This window comes from Aspergillus affinis (assembly GCF_023601865.1).
Source record: "Aspergillus affinis strain CMG 70 chromosome Unknown NODE_79_length_175085_cov_86_119069, whole genome shotgun sequence".
NCBI lineage: Eukaryota > Fungi > Ascomycota > Eurotiomycetes > Eurotiales > Aspergillaceae > Aspergillus > Aspergillus affinis.
This window is the reverse complement of record NW_026515860.1, coordinates 34,034-49,307: the sequence shown is the minus strand read 5'-3', so window position 1 is coordinate 49,307 and position 15,274 is coordinate 34,034. Positions and strand designations below refer to the sequence as shown.

At 50.2% G+C, this 15,274-nt stretch overlaps 5 protein-coding genes across 5 annotated transcripts; 1 reads left to right on the top strand and 4 right to left on the bottom strand.

Annotated features, from left to right (window-relative positions):
• Window positions 1-278: 278 nt before the first annotated feature.
• Window positions 279-2,385, bottom strand: KD926_010243 (uncharacterized protein; the record flags this gene model as incomplete). The annotated part of the gene is made up of 2 exons (XM_053102769.1): window positions 279-1,880; window positions 1,963-2,385. 2 exons carry the CDS (start codon window positions 2,383-2,385, stop codon window positions 279-281), a joined length of 2,025 nt encoding a protein of 674 aa, XP_052953768.1.
• A 595-nt stretch (window positions 2,386-2,980) lies between these two features.
• KD926_010242 (dual specificity protein phosphatase family protein) lies at window positions 2,981-3,940 on the bottom strand (the record flags this gene model as incomplete). The annotated part of the gene is made up of 1 exon (XM_053102768.1): window positions 2,981-3,940. One exon carries the CDS (start codon window positions 3,938-3,940, stop codon window positions 2,981-2,983), a length of 960 nt encoding a protein of 319 aa, XP_052953767.1.
• Window positions 3,941-5,998: 2,058 nt separating this feature from the next.
• KD926_010241 (putative C2H2 transcription factor) lies at window positions 5,999-6,886 on the bottom strand (the record flags this gene model as incomplete). Its single annotated transcript, XM_053102766.1, has 2 exons — window positions 5,999-6,539; window positions 6,624-6,886. 2 exons carry the CDS (start codon window positions 6,884-6,886, stop codon window positions 5,999-6,001), a joined length of 804 nt encoding a protein of 267 aa, XP_052953766.1.
• Window positions 6,887-9,954: 3,068 nt separating this feature from the next.
• KD926_010240 (putative regulator of nonsense transcripts) lies at window positions 9,955-13,261 on the bottom strand (the record flags this gene model as incomplete). The annotated part of the gene is made up of 2 exons (XM_053102765.1): window positions 9,955-12,973; window positions 13,044-13,261. 2 exons carry the CDS (start codon window positions 13,259-13,261, stop codon window positions 9,955-9,957), a joined length of 3,237 nt encoding a protein of 1,078 aa, XP_052953765.1.
• Window positions 13,262-13,889: 628 nt separating this feature from the next.
• Window positions 13,890-14,861, top strand: KD926_010239 (snoRNA-binding rRNA-processing protein IMP4; the record flags this gene model as incomplete). The annotated part of the gene is made up of 2 exons (XM_053102764.1): window positions 13,890-13,895; window positions 13,968-14,861. The coding sequence occupies 2 exons, from the start codon at window positions 13,890-13,892 to the stop codon at window positions 14,859-14,861; spliced, it is 900 nt and encodes a 299-aa protein (XP_052953764.1).
• Between the last annotated feature and the right edge of the window lie 413 nt (window positions 14,862-15,274).

Below are 15,274 nucleotides of genomic sequence, written 5' to 3'. Positions count from 1 at the left end.
AGGAAAGAAGAGTATCAGTTAATCATTGCTCTTGACATTTCGCAGGATAAATCTAGCTAACTCCGTTGAAATTCCTCAATTTTCATTCCTTTAGATCCATGTGAAAATCCCGAATATCATTTTTCCGGCTTAGACAACCTTCCTTTCAGAGGGGGGGAAGAAATACATAAAAAGAAACGAAACTTGTTCAAGAGCATGAATCATGATCTCGTTAGACGTAAATTAATGTACCAAGCACTGATTTCACGATCGAGTGACTTGGTACGATTCTGAGTGGATCAGTTCGAAAAACATGGGACAAGTACCATTTCGTCCAATTCCATATCATCTTCGTCTTCACTTTCTTCCCATCGATTGTCGTTGACCGTTTCTTCGACCGTTTCTTCATTTTCAGAAACCTGTGAAGCCAGTGCAAGGGGGATATCTGAAGTAGGAGGCGTGATTGTCATGCTATCAGTTTCCTCCCTTGGACCTTCGTCAACTGGGACAGGAGAAGCTGTTCGCGATATCTGCCCGTCGTGGGATGGTGGTAATCCCCTGTAGCTTGTCGCGGAATTGTATCCGTCTAGATCTATTACGGACGGGCATCTCCTGTTTCTTGTGGTTGTTGGCTGGACCTTAGGTAAGGAACTATGCTCTGGCTGAGAGGCTGGGCATTTCCCATTGCTGCTGCGATCCTCCCTGGGGATCTCTGTTCCCTCATCTGGCAGGGGGGCGGGAGGTCGCTGATCATTGCTGCCATCGGTTCTAGTTATCTCATTTCGCAAACCAGATCTGGTCCCTCCCCGCCTAGTCCGAAGAGGTCTAGTAGCAGTGGTCGCGAGATTCTGATTAGGCCCGGCAGACAAATAAGACCAACATCCACCCAAGGTCCGTCGGACGGGCTCCTCGGGCTCGGGCCTAGTCGAAGGGGGTCTTCTTCTAGGGGCCTGGGCTGGGTAGGATGATACAACATAAGTATAGGAAGCGCCCTCCACTGTCGGGGCGAGAACCTGAGAGATGCGGTCCTGTGGAGGGGTTTGACGAGCCAATCTTGTCGGTTCGACTAACTGGGGTTCTGTAGTAGGCTGAACTTGGGCAGCGCGCTGCATGCCAATATTCAGGTTAACAAGCCCGTTGGGCCAAGTAGGCTGACTGGGGGCGTTTATCCACCTGGAAACAGAATTAACGACGCCGCTTCGAAGCCAGGATGCATCCATTTGCCTAGCAGAGGTTGATGGTCCAAAACCATGGATATCGTTTATGAGTGATACCTTGGAAGCTGTTGACACGGTAGGTTTATTCGAGGCAGTCGCGTTATTCCTAGGAGGAGCAATTCCTGGCTGTAAGCCACTTATATCAATGCCAGTTGGTTTCAAATTCCACTTCAGAGTTCTTGGCTCCAAATCATCAGAATCAGACTCCTCTCCATCGGGACCCTCGACGACCGGAATAGTATTGCACCATTCCCCAACGAGCTTGGGGCTCAACCCCCATTTCTCTAGGAATCTCTTGGCTATGGCAATCTCGTCGGTATTGCACATGAAGAAGTTCTTACAGGACTCCCTCTGCTGCACCTGAATATTGTGGCGTGCTTGACGGCGTGTCTTACAAAACAGCGTCCAAATCGAATGTTGGTCACGATTCAGAAGACTATTGTCGATCCGCATCAAGGCTCTCAGCCGGTCTTCTCGCATCTTTTCCAGCTGTTCGTCCTCGTAGTCTAACTGCTTGTCACGCTCGGTCCACGCCCCTCGAAGTTCCACTTGATCTCTGACGCTAAGTCCTAGCCTGATACATGCGTGTGACCAGGAGCATGACTGAAGAAGGTTGCCGAAGATCTCAACTTTGAGAGACATGAGTATATCGCGCCATTGGGGGTCTGGTAGTATGGGAGCAGACTGAGACATGGTCAGCGATGAGTTTGCACCTATTTTGAAGACCATTGCCAGGCTCAAGAGAGATCCCATCAGAGTCATTCACCTCGGAGAGTCCACCGTCAAACCCATTATCAATTCGATCTCCAAAGCTCTCTTGCAGATCAAGAAAATCCATGTGCGAACCACGACCTGCGTTAGCCATCAAAGCCATGTTTCTCAGATAGATTGGGTTCAAGGGTCCATTGCTAGCTTTGAGATTCTCGATCTCAGTAAAAGCGAGATCTTCAAACTCCATCTCCTCGTCGCTACTATCCTGACCGTTGTCGATTTTGTCGTCGTTTGATCCAGGTGGGCGTGGCTTGTCCAGAGTAGGGAATGCAGCGGGTGGTAAATTGGGATTAAACTCAATGATAGGGGGCCTCTCTATGGATTTTGGAGTTCGACGTAGGTTTACCTCTGAGTAAGGACATTCAAATTCCTCAGAGTTGAACCTTTTGGGCGGACGAATAGAGCTGCGGAGCTTCATTGTGATCAATGGCACAGAGATTCGCGTAACGATTCGCGTATGGAGGTTTGTAACGAATGAGGCATAATCAGAATAGGAAATAAGAGATGCAGTATATAAATACGCTTCCCTGGCAATTTTGTGGCGCGGTAAATCTAGCGGAAGAACCCAGTCTGAAGGATGGTGAAAGAGAGGGAAGTGAAGGTGAAGGCGTCTGTGAAGTGAGATAAGGCGCTTGCCTCTTTGGGGATGAAGGCAGCAAGGCCAGCAAACGCCAGCACGTATCTGCTTGTTTGGAGTGAGGAACGAAGGAAAGCACTGTGCAGTATACAAAACAATATGCTTAGAGAGAGAATGAAGATTGAACTATGCAAGCACATCGGATAGTTCCTTTAAAAGCCAGACATTCTATTGACACGCACCTGAGTACCCCGAATCATTTTTGTAATGAAGTAGAAAGGAAAAGCTAGTTGACATCCGAAAAGATAAAGAAAAAGACCCAGAGATGGGCTCGTAGATCAAATGTTTCCAATGTCGCCGTCAACAGAAATAAAACATCAACCTTTAGCCCGATCGCTCCCAAACTCCATGCTGTACGCCAACAAAAACACTCAAATTATCCCGAACGATCCTGGAAAGGAGCCGTACCCCGACGGTTCGGAAAGAGACCTGCGTGGTCATCCATATCCATATTGTCTTCCATATCGCTGGAGTCCTCCAAGTACCTTTTCTTATTATCATTAGTCGCCAGAGTTGCTAGGCCCGGATTCGCCGATGCCATTCTCCTAGAACTTTCGACATCTCTTTTGGCGGCGAGGATAGATTCGAAAGACAACATTATATGCTTCAATGATTCGTCCAGGTCGATGCAGAAACGCTGCAACTGGACAGTCTGCAAAGCTTGGGGGAACTCCATGTTGAACATCACCATCAGGTACGCGATCAAAACCAAAGCGGAAAGACCGTTGCCCGTCTCACAGAACAAGAGAACTTTGCGACGCGACGAGTTGTGGGATTGCGCATTTGCCGGAGTAGAAACATGATCGTTGATCAGGCGTATCGCACGAGGCAGCGCCATTATGAGCTCTTGGTTATTCTCCGTATCCACTGCATACGTTTCGATGCCCAATTCTGTGGCGGCCTTCTCGCCGGAGACCAACCGCGCATGTGCCAGTCGCTGATCTCGAATCGCAAGAAGCAGAGTAAACCCCTCTCTGTCGAGCCAGACCCGATCTTTCAAGCATGCCCACGGGCCCAGGTAAAGGAAAGGTAGAATCATTTGAGCTTCCCGGCGCATCTGATATTTCCAGTCGTTCATGCGTGGCGGCAGTGTAAACATTTCCGTATGAACTCTCTCAAAGAAGCCTGGCGGGACAAATTCACCCTCCGGAAAACATTGGGAGTCTGAGTTGACGGTTTCGAGCTGAGCACAGAACTCGTGATCGGCAGCTGGGATAGCGTAAAAGTTGACTCGCTGCATTCTCGCGGCGCCAGCAGCATACTCATGGGTGCGTACATAGTGAGAGCTTGGCTCCTGAGACATTGGAGCCTCAGTGCAACGCGAAGGAAGTGCCATTCTGTAAACAGTCCTTGAGGAGTAGTCCGGTTGCACACGATGTAAGAAGGACAATTTGCCAAGAAACTGGTTGACGAATAATTTTTTTTATGCAGAAAGAGTCCAGATAGTAGAAGGTGTCAATTCAGGGAAGAGAAGAGGGAGTACGGAAGGAAATTGATTAAACTCCGCAGGTGGTCATGATGATGGCAAACGAGGGTGTAAGCATTCACTCTGGAGACAAAGGAGTACGACAGATCAATGGTGGATTGTGCGCCGCACACCCAACTCTTCAATCCTGCCTTGTTGCGCGTGGAACAAAAGAACAAAGGAGCACCGAAAGGCTTGTTCCTTTCTACTTTCTCTTTCTCTCCGGCTCATTCGCCAACGTGATTTCCCTCCAAGGCACCAACCAGGCAACCAGGCAGGCACAGCATGTGTTGCTGAGTCAGCGACAACATTGTTTGTGTTCACAATTCCCCATTCGGCTAACTATCACATGACAGCATCACGGGGCTTGGCCACCAGGCTGGAAGGCTTGCGGTCAAGCCTACGCTTCCTCGTATGTAACAAGGGCCCCAACGTGAGACGGGTGACTCGCCATGACACTGACTCAGATGGATCACTGTGAGTCATGAACCGTCACACATGACATGGTCTATGTGCTTAGTTGGGCTCTTGCAACCTATCAAGGCTGCTACCGGTATGTGACACGGCGTTTATTTTGATGAAATCTACTAACAGTTATTCAGGATCTATCCTTCTTAGTCAAGGATCTTAATAGAGCTGTCTAGAGCTCACGCGCCGCAGGCAAGGGGGCGGGGCGGGGCAAGCAGAAAGCTCGCACAAGATAGGGCCTCAGGACCTCTTGGTGAAGAGCCGGCTATTAGCCTTCGCCTTGTTTCTGTATGGCTGTTACTCTAGGCAGGCGGATGACGTGGGTCTTGTCGGTGGCAATAGAATGTCATGAGCTGTTCCATCTGCTTCCGACACAAGCCTATAACATTGGGCCTATGCGTTTCACCTACCCTGGGTATCTATGTGCGACTATACTTAGGCGCCAGGCACGATACTCGCTTTCAATCACTATGCTTTGTGCCAATCATAGGTGCGAAGTGACAGTAAAATGAGATGGAATTCCTTCCAGCCAACAAATCTTACGCCGTAGATGACGTACCGCCACACTTGCGTTGGGCTACCTTTGAGGGCGAACATTCGGGCTGTACGGAGCCGTTGAGACAAATCTGCTTACTCGACAGCATTATGAGACTCTTGCGATTTTTACATCCCAGGAAACTGCGCTATCAATTCCGTGATACGGTGCAGGTCTGGGAAATGCGCTACTATAGAAGCTGGAAGCAATTCGGCAAGCAAAGTGTAAGTGACGTCCACAGGGACTCTACTGTGTGGTATAGGTAGATTGTCCAAAAGAACATTGCCACTGCGGCAATCTACTTGGTCTAGAGCAGAATTATACCAGAAGAAGTTCATTCATTTGCAATCCGGTTCCCGTTGAAAATAGAAATACAATCTTATGCTTGAATAGACTAGACATCCGAGAGTTTACACGTATTCGCCACCTTATAGCGACGCATTAAAGCATGAAAAATAAGGATGAGGGTAAAGATAGTAACCACAAGGGAGGTTGCAGAAAGAAGCAAAGAGAAAGGAGAAAAAAGATAGGGAAAACGCCTGGGTATATTTCAGGTAATAGAAGGGTAAGGAAAAAGATCATAAAAAGAAATAGAAAAAGGAAAACGAAAATAAACACCATTCGGGTGTTATCGACCTCAAGTAAAACGCCATACTCTTCAGCGCTGCCCTGCAAATCCATGCGTCCTCAGATGTAGACCGATCCATGTAACCTCCCATTGATGTTGTAGCAATGAATGCAAGCCCCCCAGGGCCCGGACTTTGCATGTGAAAACGCCCTCAGAATGCAAAACATAACATGACAAAAGAAAATAATATAAGCAGAAAATAGAAAAGCAGGCAAGAAAGCACAAGCAAAATAACAAAGCCGCACTCATGATGGTAACAATAAGATAGAGAGAAGAGAGGATATTATACCAAGCAACGCTATCCCTGTGCTGGTGCAGTCTGAGGGATGGCTTGCTGCAATCCGGAGACAACTCTTTCCAATTCCTCCAAGCGGCGGTCCTTCTCTTGGACCTCGCGACGCAACCTTTTGAGCTCGTTGCGCAAATCCACGCCATTCTGTTCCTCTTCTGCCTCATCGTCCTCGGGCAATTCGACGGCTGGGTCTTCATCATCAATAGAATCACGTTTCCGCTTGATGGAAGGAGGAGCTGGGGGAAGAGAAGCCGTGCCATCGAGCTCGGACGTGGGGACAATGGGGAGATCGGACACATGGCCATTCTCGGGATGCATGTGGCGACGGCGCAAATGTTCCTTCAGGTTTTCTTGACGCGTAAAACCATTACCCGTACTGCGATTGCAGTCGGTGTAGGGACACATCAGCGGTTTCTTGGCGTTGACGTTCTTCTTATGCACCTCGCGCTGGTGTCTAAGCAGTCCACCTGAATAGGTGAAACCCTGGATCTTATCGCATCCGGGCTCGAGGCATTTGTAGGGACGATCATGCTTGTCCATGTGTTTACTAAAGATGGCATTAGATTAGATGCGCGTGTTCCAGGAGGAGGGGGGAATTGGGGAAATAGGGAAATGGGAGGGATGCACTCACTTCCATTCACAGGGACGACGAAACGTCGGAGGGGCCTGGTGGCATTCGTGGTGATCGCAGTAGATTTGGCCGGCTGCGTTCTTGGGCGGATCGCGCGCGCGTCTCACCGACAGTCGCGGACGAGCCCCTTCCATGAAGTTGGGGGAAAGTTGATCGGTCATCTTAGGAGCGGGAGAGAGAGATTCTTGAGCTGCGACGAGAACAGATGTAGGTCCGCCGGGACCTTCGCTTCGTGGACTAGGGTAATCAGAACCGTCACCCATATCGCAGTAACAACCCCGCCGTCAATTGCAATGAGGCGGGTTCCTGGAAGATGGAGAGACGCGCAAAAACCGAAAATTCAGGCGACGTCCTCCTCAGTAGCAAGCGAACTGCGCAGGAAAAGGATCAGTTTGGAAAACACGGGCGTTGGGGCAGAGTGGACGGTCGCGTCGAGTCAGCCACCGAAAGAGTGTAGGTTCCTTACTCGGAATACGGGGGGTGCCGAATTTTTAAGGAAACAAGGCATTAAGGCGCCAGGTGACTAATGATCGGGTCTTGGCACGCCACTCGGTTATGTAATCAGGGCGAAACTCGGTGGGAGGTACTGGGTACTGAATTCGGTCGGTCGGTGGAGTCCAGAATAGTAGCTAGTGATCATAAATAACCATCAGGAACATAGGTACAGCGGCCGTGACGATGGCACCGTGGTCTGACCGACGGAGACGCGCCGTAGTATTTGTAGGCGCTGGATCACGACACTAAGGCGGCGAATGCCTGGAGATCTACTGGGCAGTGACCAAACAAGTAGTGTTGGCGCTAGGTATCGTTGAGTAATGGGGGAATTGACGCGCTTTTTAGGCCTCGACTAGAAATGAGTCATTGTGGCCGAGGGGATGATATCAGGCAACCAGATAGCAGGAATGAGATTAGGTAGCGGAAGTATAAGATTAAGAGAGGGCAGGGCAGGGCAGAGAGGCAGAGGCTGCAGGGCACAGCTGAGTCCGGTTGACAGCCTGAATTGTCAGGACCCAACGGAGCGTCCGGTGGATGCCAGAAACGGCAGCCGCCACGCCTCATGACGGACAGCCAATCAGCAGCGGGGCACGTGGCCCGGGCGCGGTTCCTCAGTCACACCGCCTGATTCGGACATTTTTCCTTCATTATTTATTCGGGTGATATCTACGGATTCACCTACAAAGTACACAGTAGACACTCGTCATTATGATAAAATATACTTATTACTATAATTAACACTCTATTTGGTTTCATTTTATCGTGTATATTTTATATCCTCGAGGTCTGCACCTGCCAGGCCACGTCGGGACGGAGTCGGTGTGTACTCCGTGGATGGGTGCCTAAGGTACCCAATTGCCGCCGTCCGCGGGAAGCAGTGACCAACGCTTCTCGCCCAATCGACCGCCGATTGTCCCCTCCGCCTGGAGCAGGCAACATCTCGTCGCTTTGGGATCCAATTCCATCCTCCCACCTCACGGCAGAGGCTAAAATCAAGCAAGGAGTTGGGACATCTCATCCGTCAACCTCATCTTCAGACCCACTGTCGTCCGTCGATAAGATTGGCACGTCAGTGAGTAGACGCCTTCGAGACCGTCCGTGATTGGGCGAAGGACACGAAGCGTTCTACTCCCTACACATCGTGCGTCATTTTGCTAAATCGTGCTCTGGGCTTTCGATCCTGCAATGGAGAGCTCTCGGAATGGGCCATCCTGTAGATCGAATTGAAATGCCAAGCGGTCTGGTTGTTCGTCTGATCTGGCTGCAGTACACCGTATGTAGAGGTGGTTGGTTCTATATTCTATGTTGATTTGTAAATTTCTTTTCATTTTCCTCCTGTGATATCAGACTTTCCTCTGACTGTTTCAATTTAGCGGTAATCGTGCCAAAAGTAGAGATGACGCAAGAATCAAACATGCTGTACCTATAGATCACCGACATATACCCTCCACGAATTAAAGATAGCTACCCCATCTAACCCTGAACGAGGGCCAATCGACACACTCGCCGTTCTTCACACTATAAAAAGCCCGTCATAGAGTACAGTTGAGCCCCCTGCCCGAAAATCAAGATGGTCGATCATGCGGACAGAGTGGCGCAGCCCTGCAATATCAGATTCGGCGGGGATTCCTGGTGTCGTCCAGGCCAATAATAGAAAGCAGGAACCAATGCGGGTTGCTGACAGGGTGGCTGAGCCTTGAATCCTGTCAGTTTTAATACGCATTAAAGTTGTCAGGCTAAGCTAGACGACGCACGCATGTTGGTTGGACCCTGAAACTGATCTATATATAACTAACCGTTTAATCTTCCACCCCCAATTGCCAAGGATGTGAAGATTCTAGCTGCCTACTGCACTTCGAGCATGCGTACCACTCCACCGAGATATTCTGGTGAAAGAATGACCGGCCGAGTATAAATGTCGCGAATTGATAGGCGTAGTGGCATGGCTTCTACGAACGCGTACGTCATAACTACGGGATTCCCGATAGGATGACGATGAAAATGAATGACGATAGTTGGATTTGTTGCGAAAGCATGACGGCAGTGATAACATGAGGCTGCATAAGACGGTCCCTCGTACCGAGAAGGCCGAGGGCGTGAACAGGACTTCTTGACAGAAATGAGGCATAGGACACCTAGGCCGGTTTAATTTTAGCAGTCCCGCATCGCCATAACAATGCCGCAAACAAAGCAAAAGGATTCAAGTGAGTCGTGACAAGCATAAACAAGCAAAGTAAGAGGGCAAGGACCATTCCATAGCATCTTTGACGATGAGTTCATTCTCATCCATTTCCGCGGAATTCCTGGAGTTGACCGCAGCCTGGGGACATCGAGAGATGAGTACAGACGCAAGCTGGATGGGGTGCGCCGGGAAATTCCCCTCAGATTCTGTGCTGCTGACTTCACCAGCAATGACCCTTACCGACACAGCAAAACAGGACGTATGTGCTGGAAGGTTGCGGCCGCTCCCACAGCAGATCCCTGCTAAAAATACCCAAAGCAGTCACATCCTCAATGAAAACCTGGCTCCAGACTGTTGTATGAATACCAACTGGAACCTGTTGATATTGATAAAATGCACCGCGGAAGAAAACCAAGTGAAGAGCACCTTTCATTCCCCACTTATGATTGAGATTTTGCTCTCGCCGACGTTGCCCTGAGATGTACAGTTGTCAGGCCAAATAAGACCTCTTGACAGGCTGTACAAACTCTCAGGACATCGAGCCATTTTTGAATGGTCCAATAGTTCCGCGAACAGTTGTCTTCCCAGTCCCGGGAATGGCAGCAAGCATGCTTGTAATGCCAGTCTATTTGGCAATCCATAACGTGAGTCAAATCAGTCGTAATTTCCCCCAACCTGGCTTGCAAAAGCAGTGGAAACACTGCGTGTATCGTCGTCATCGTGGATCTGACCGGGAACGCCACGCGTGACACGAATACTTGCAGAGCTTCCCCCGAAGATGCTGCCGTTATCAGGGACACCGGCTTTGTAAGGCTCGCGTGCTCCAGATTCCACGTAGCGCTTCAGCCGGTCGGACTGACTGAGACTGGGCTGCTTGCTCATGTCGTGGATGCTCAATCCAGCGAGGCTCACACCGCCCTGATCCACACTTCTGCCATCGATAACGCTTCCGGTGACATCAGACTCGGTAGCCGCGATAGATTCGCCGGCGACACTAGGCGCGCCTTTTCCTCTGTTGCCATTAGCCCGACGCGCACCAGGAAGAGCAGGCCAGGAGTCAGTGAAGTTCTGAAACATGGGAGGATAACCCGAAGGAATGCCGACACCGCCAAGCGCTGAGGAGTGGACCGAAGACACGTCGTCAGGGATGTAGCCGACCACGGATCCAGTGTCATGAAAATCGCTGCGATGGCCATTTCTCCCATTCATGGCCCCGTTGGTGGCATTGGAGGCGTGGTTATAGGCCATTTGGAAACGCTGAGGTCCTCGATAAGCTTGTTTGGGTCGACTGAATTGAATTAAGGATTCCTGCAGGTTTGACAGAGGACCTTCCACCAAGCAGTGGCGTTCTTTGAAGTGCTGTAGGAGACAGTTCCACAAAGGATGCTTGGACAGCACCTTCGGGTTTCCGAGGATTGCCAATCCGTATTTGGCTCGAGTAATTGCAACGTTGAGACGACGGGGGTCACTCAAGAAACCGATACCTTGGTGGTCGTTGGATCGCACACAAGAAAGAATGATGAAGTCTTTCTCTCTGCCCTGGAAGGCATCCACTGACGCGACTTCGATTTCCTTGTAGTGCTCCTTCTTGAAGGTACCATTGGCCTGCATGGAGCTGACAATATAGCTGCGCTGACCTTCATAAGGGGTGATTATACCAATATCTTGCGGTTGAACACCAGCCTTGAAAAAGCGAGTGACAATCTTCTCCACATTAGTTGCTTCAGTACGGTTGAGATACGAAGTACCCGAGGCGGAAATCTCCTCATTTCCGAGGTTGGACCAAAACATCATAGGGTTGTCGGCAATGGGCCACGGGAAATCAACGTCACGGCGAAGTCGCTCAATGGAGGAAATACCGTTCTGCAGAGAACCCTCGTAGAACATATTGGACGGAAATTCAGAAAGGCATGGGTGCATACGATACTGGACGTTCAACCGAATGGGAGAGCACCCTAAAATGACAAGTCGCTCGAAGAGAGATTGGTTGAGACCAGCCTTGGCCGCTTTCTTGTTCATGATAACAGGACCAAGCTGCTGGTGATCACCAACGAGGACAACTTGCTTGCAGCCCAAGACCAATGGGATCATGCACTCAGGCTCGGCAGACTGAGTAGACTCATCAATCAAAACAGTACGGAACTTAAGCTTAGCAAGACGGGGATCACCAGCACCAACGCAGGTGCAGCAGATGACATCGGCATTGTTCAATATCTCGCGCTCCGCCGAGCGAGTGAGTTGTTTCAAGCGCTTTTCATCCTGGCTCGACAATTCGCCAAGTTCAGATTTAAGCTGATTCAGTTTCACAAGTTCGATGTTGGTGTCATTAAGGCGAACTTGTTCGTGCAAAGACAAGAAGCCAACGGGAGACTCCACATCCTCTCGCGACTTCGCAGTCACACGCACCGTCTTAAGACCAGTTCGGTGGATACGTTCGCAAAGTTGATCAACCGCAACATTAGAGGGAGCGCAAACCAGGACCTGACCGCCGTTAAGCTTGGCGAGATGGTAGATGATAGTAGCCGAGGTAACGGTTTTTCCAGTTCCAGGTGGACCTTGAATCAGACTCAGAGGTCTCTGCAGGACACTTTTGACCGCATTGATCTGACTGCCGTTAAGTTCAGGAAGTCCAGGAACACTGAATTTCTTGGGCATCTGCGTCTTCATCGGTGCAGCGGCAACCTCGTGTCCAAGAAGACGATGGAAGATATAGCCTGAAACACTCAACTCATCGACAGCAAACGTTTTCATGGCGAGTTGCATGCGGTCGAAGGAAGTCGATTTCCAAACATAATCCGCAGTGAAATTGTGCGTGCATTCACTTGGCACTGTCTTGTGGTCACCCTTTGCCCGCAACTCAATAGTCACCTCGTCGGATTGGTTGTTCGGGATCTTGATAACATAGCCAACACCTTCCCACTTGGGGCGCAGTTCACCAGTATATTTGAGGCGCATCTCGTCACCCACTGCCAGCTTGACATCACCAAGTTCGAGCTTCGGCAGGATAAAGCTGGCTAGGTGCTTATTGTTTAGACCGAGATCCCACCGCACGATCAGGCCATCCTGGGATTGAGATTCCTTCAATTTACGGTCGTAGTCGGCTTCAATCTTGACCAGCGGGCCAAAGATGTTCTGATACTGGAAAGCGTCGTCGTATCGCAGGAGAACGGGAGCGGGTTCGTCATCCACGGCCGTGGCCTTCTCGAGGTCCGAAAACGTCGCTTGTGAGTTCTCTTTCCACATCTCCTCCAACTTGGCAATCAACTGCGGGCTCAGGTGACGGGCACGCAGCTGTTCTTGGTCCGAAGGAGCGCCCACGAGCCACGGCAAGAACGAGCGATCTTCAATCAAGGGCTGCCAGCGTGAAGTATCCCAATTCATATCCTTGGACGAAGGCATGGCGGCACAAGGTTGACGACATAGTAGCACGACGACCGTATCAGATTTGGCAGGAATGAAACCAAGAAGGAAAACATTCTTTGTACCGCAGTTATAGCATTCTAATATCGTATCTCCGAGAGACGAGGCGGGGTGGAGTTGTACTTCTTTGTGTCGAGCTCGGACAAGGTGGTTGACGATGTGGGAAGAGGAAGTATTGCCACGAGCACTGCAGAACCATTTGCTACATGACAGACATTTGACAACACTGCTGGCATTGTGGATCCCACAGTACCTTTACGTTGATACCCATTAGCGGGAGAACCAAGCCGGCCGTGTGAGCCTCGAAGTTGGGGGGTACGTACGCGCATGCATGCGAGGGGAGCTCCTTCTCTTCCTCAATATTCCCCTGTGTCTTTGCATCCCCTGCTACCTGGGCACTAGTTGTGCTTTCAGCGTCGTCATCGCCATTATCAGATCCTTCGTCGTCGTCATCGTGTCTGCGCGGGCGGGGGCCTCCGCTCATATTGAGAGTGTTCTCGTCCAGGTCCGCAGTCGTAACATCATCATTGGTAGCAGCCATGATTGCTCCTAGTTCCGATATTCCACAGATTGCTAGCTAAATCACGTCCGCGTACGTTGGCGATTCGTAATCGGTTGGTGAAAGACTTGAGGAATGGATGAGGGTGAACAGCACGAGGGACCGGTACAGTACGGCTGTAATCCGAGAATATAAAAAAAACGTCGCTTAAAGAAAAGGAATGTAAAGGACACGCAAGTCGCTGCAGCCAGTCGTAAAAGAGGGCTTGCTTTCCTCGATGGCTCGGCGTGCCACAGCAGAGGGGCAAAAGGAATGAGTGACTAAGGTCAAAGTCAGTAACGGATTGACTTCGATGGGAAGGCATTCGAGGGGGGAATTCCGACATAACCAGCCAATATGACAATTCGCGCAATTCACTCCGTCGCTCTAGTACCTAGTGAAAGTGAACGGGTTCCTCCTGGATGGCAGGATGTTGCAGTCCAAACAACAGGGCGACGGAAAGCTGATTTGCGATCGGCTCACCTTTTATCGGACCCTTCGCCGCCAAATCTCACACAGTCCGGCGGTCCCGGCGGACCATCTGCGCAGTCAAAAAAAGTTGCCCGCCTTTTTTTTCTATCGGCGAGCCTCGACCTTTCCTCAGCCAAAATACTTGAACCTCCCAGGAAAGATGCTTGTACGTTTGTGTTGATTCTCATTGTTTATCGGTTTTTCTTGACTGCCATCAATCTAACTGACTTTCTTATAGCGTCGTCAAGCCCGTGAACGTCGAGACTATCTCTATCGGAGAGCTCTGCTTCTCCGCGATGCCTCCATCGCCGAAAAACGAGCCCAGCTGAAGGCTTCGCTAGCCTCCGGAAAACCGCTTGATCCCTCCATCGCAAACGATAAGCAACTGCGCGAAGACTTCAAATACGATGAATCGTTAAACCCCGAGGATAGGCAGAACAAGGAGTCGGACCTTTTGGACCTGGATGATGAATACGCCCTCACCTCCGGGATTGTCGATCCTCGCCCTATTGTCACCACGTCTCGCTCTCCTTCCGTTCGTCTGGGGGCATTTGCCAAGGAAATCCGTCTGCTTCTTCCTACTTCCATTCGTCTGAACCGTGGAAACCTCGTTCTCCCCGACCTCATGTCCAGCGCGAATGCCGCGGCCCTGACCGACATGATCCTTCTCCACGAGCATCGTGGAACTCCCACTGCCATGACCATCTCGCATCTTCCCCATGGACCGACCGCCAGTTTCTCGCTGCACAACGTCGTTCTTCGTGCCGACATTCCCAACGCCGCCCGTGGAACCGTCTCAGAAAGCTACCCTCATCTGGTCTTTGAAGGGTTCAAAACGAAATTGGGTGCTCGCGTTGTTCAAATCCTCAAGCATCTCTTCCCTCCTCGCGAGGGCGGAAAGATTGGCAACCGTGTCGTCAGCTTCGTCAACAAGGAGGACAGTATTGAGGTGCGACACCACGTTTTTGTCAAGACAGGATATCGGGACGTTGAGTTGGCGGAAGTCGGGCCGCGGATGACTATGAGACTCTTCGAGATCCGGGGAGGATCGCTAGAGAAGGGCTCTAGCGGCGATGTTGAATGGGCTCTCACGCAATACACCCGGACCAGCAAGAAGAAGGATTATCTTTAAACGGTTCTATATCCTGGACGACTGTCTCCACGGCCTGATGGCAGTGTGTAAGATATCTTACGACGGCAAAAGAAAAAAATGTTCCCTGGCGCATTGAGGTGTTATGTGGTGATCTAAAAGGCTAGCATTTGGCAGTTTCACGTTCCTGTTCATATTATAGTATACCCATATGGAAGAAACGGAACTTTGATGGTTCTACTTGTTTATTCTTCAGAGAATGTTCCAACGCTGCGTATTGAATCTGGCAACTAAATCTTATTCAATCCACAAAGCAAGCAGTCAATTGCCATCAATATTCGAATGAGTAAACAATTCACATTACCTAAACCCTCAAACTATAGATAATGAAGTAAGCAAATGCATTAAACAACATGTCCCACGCCATGAAACTCCCTTCTATTCGAACCAAAACT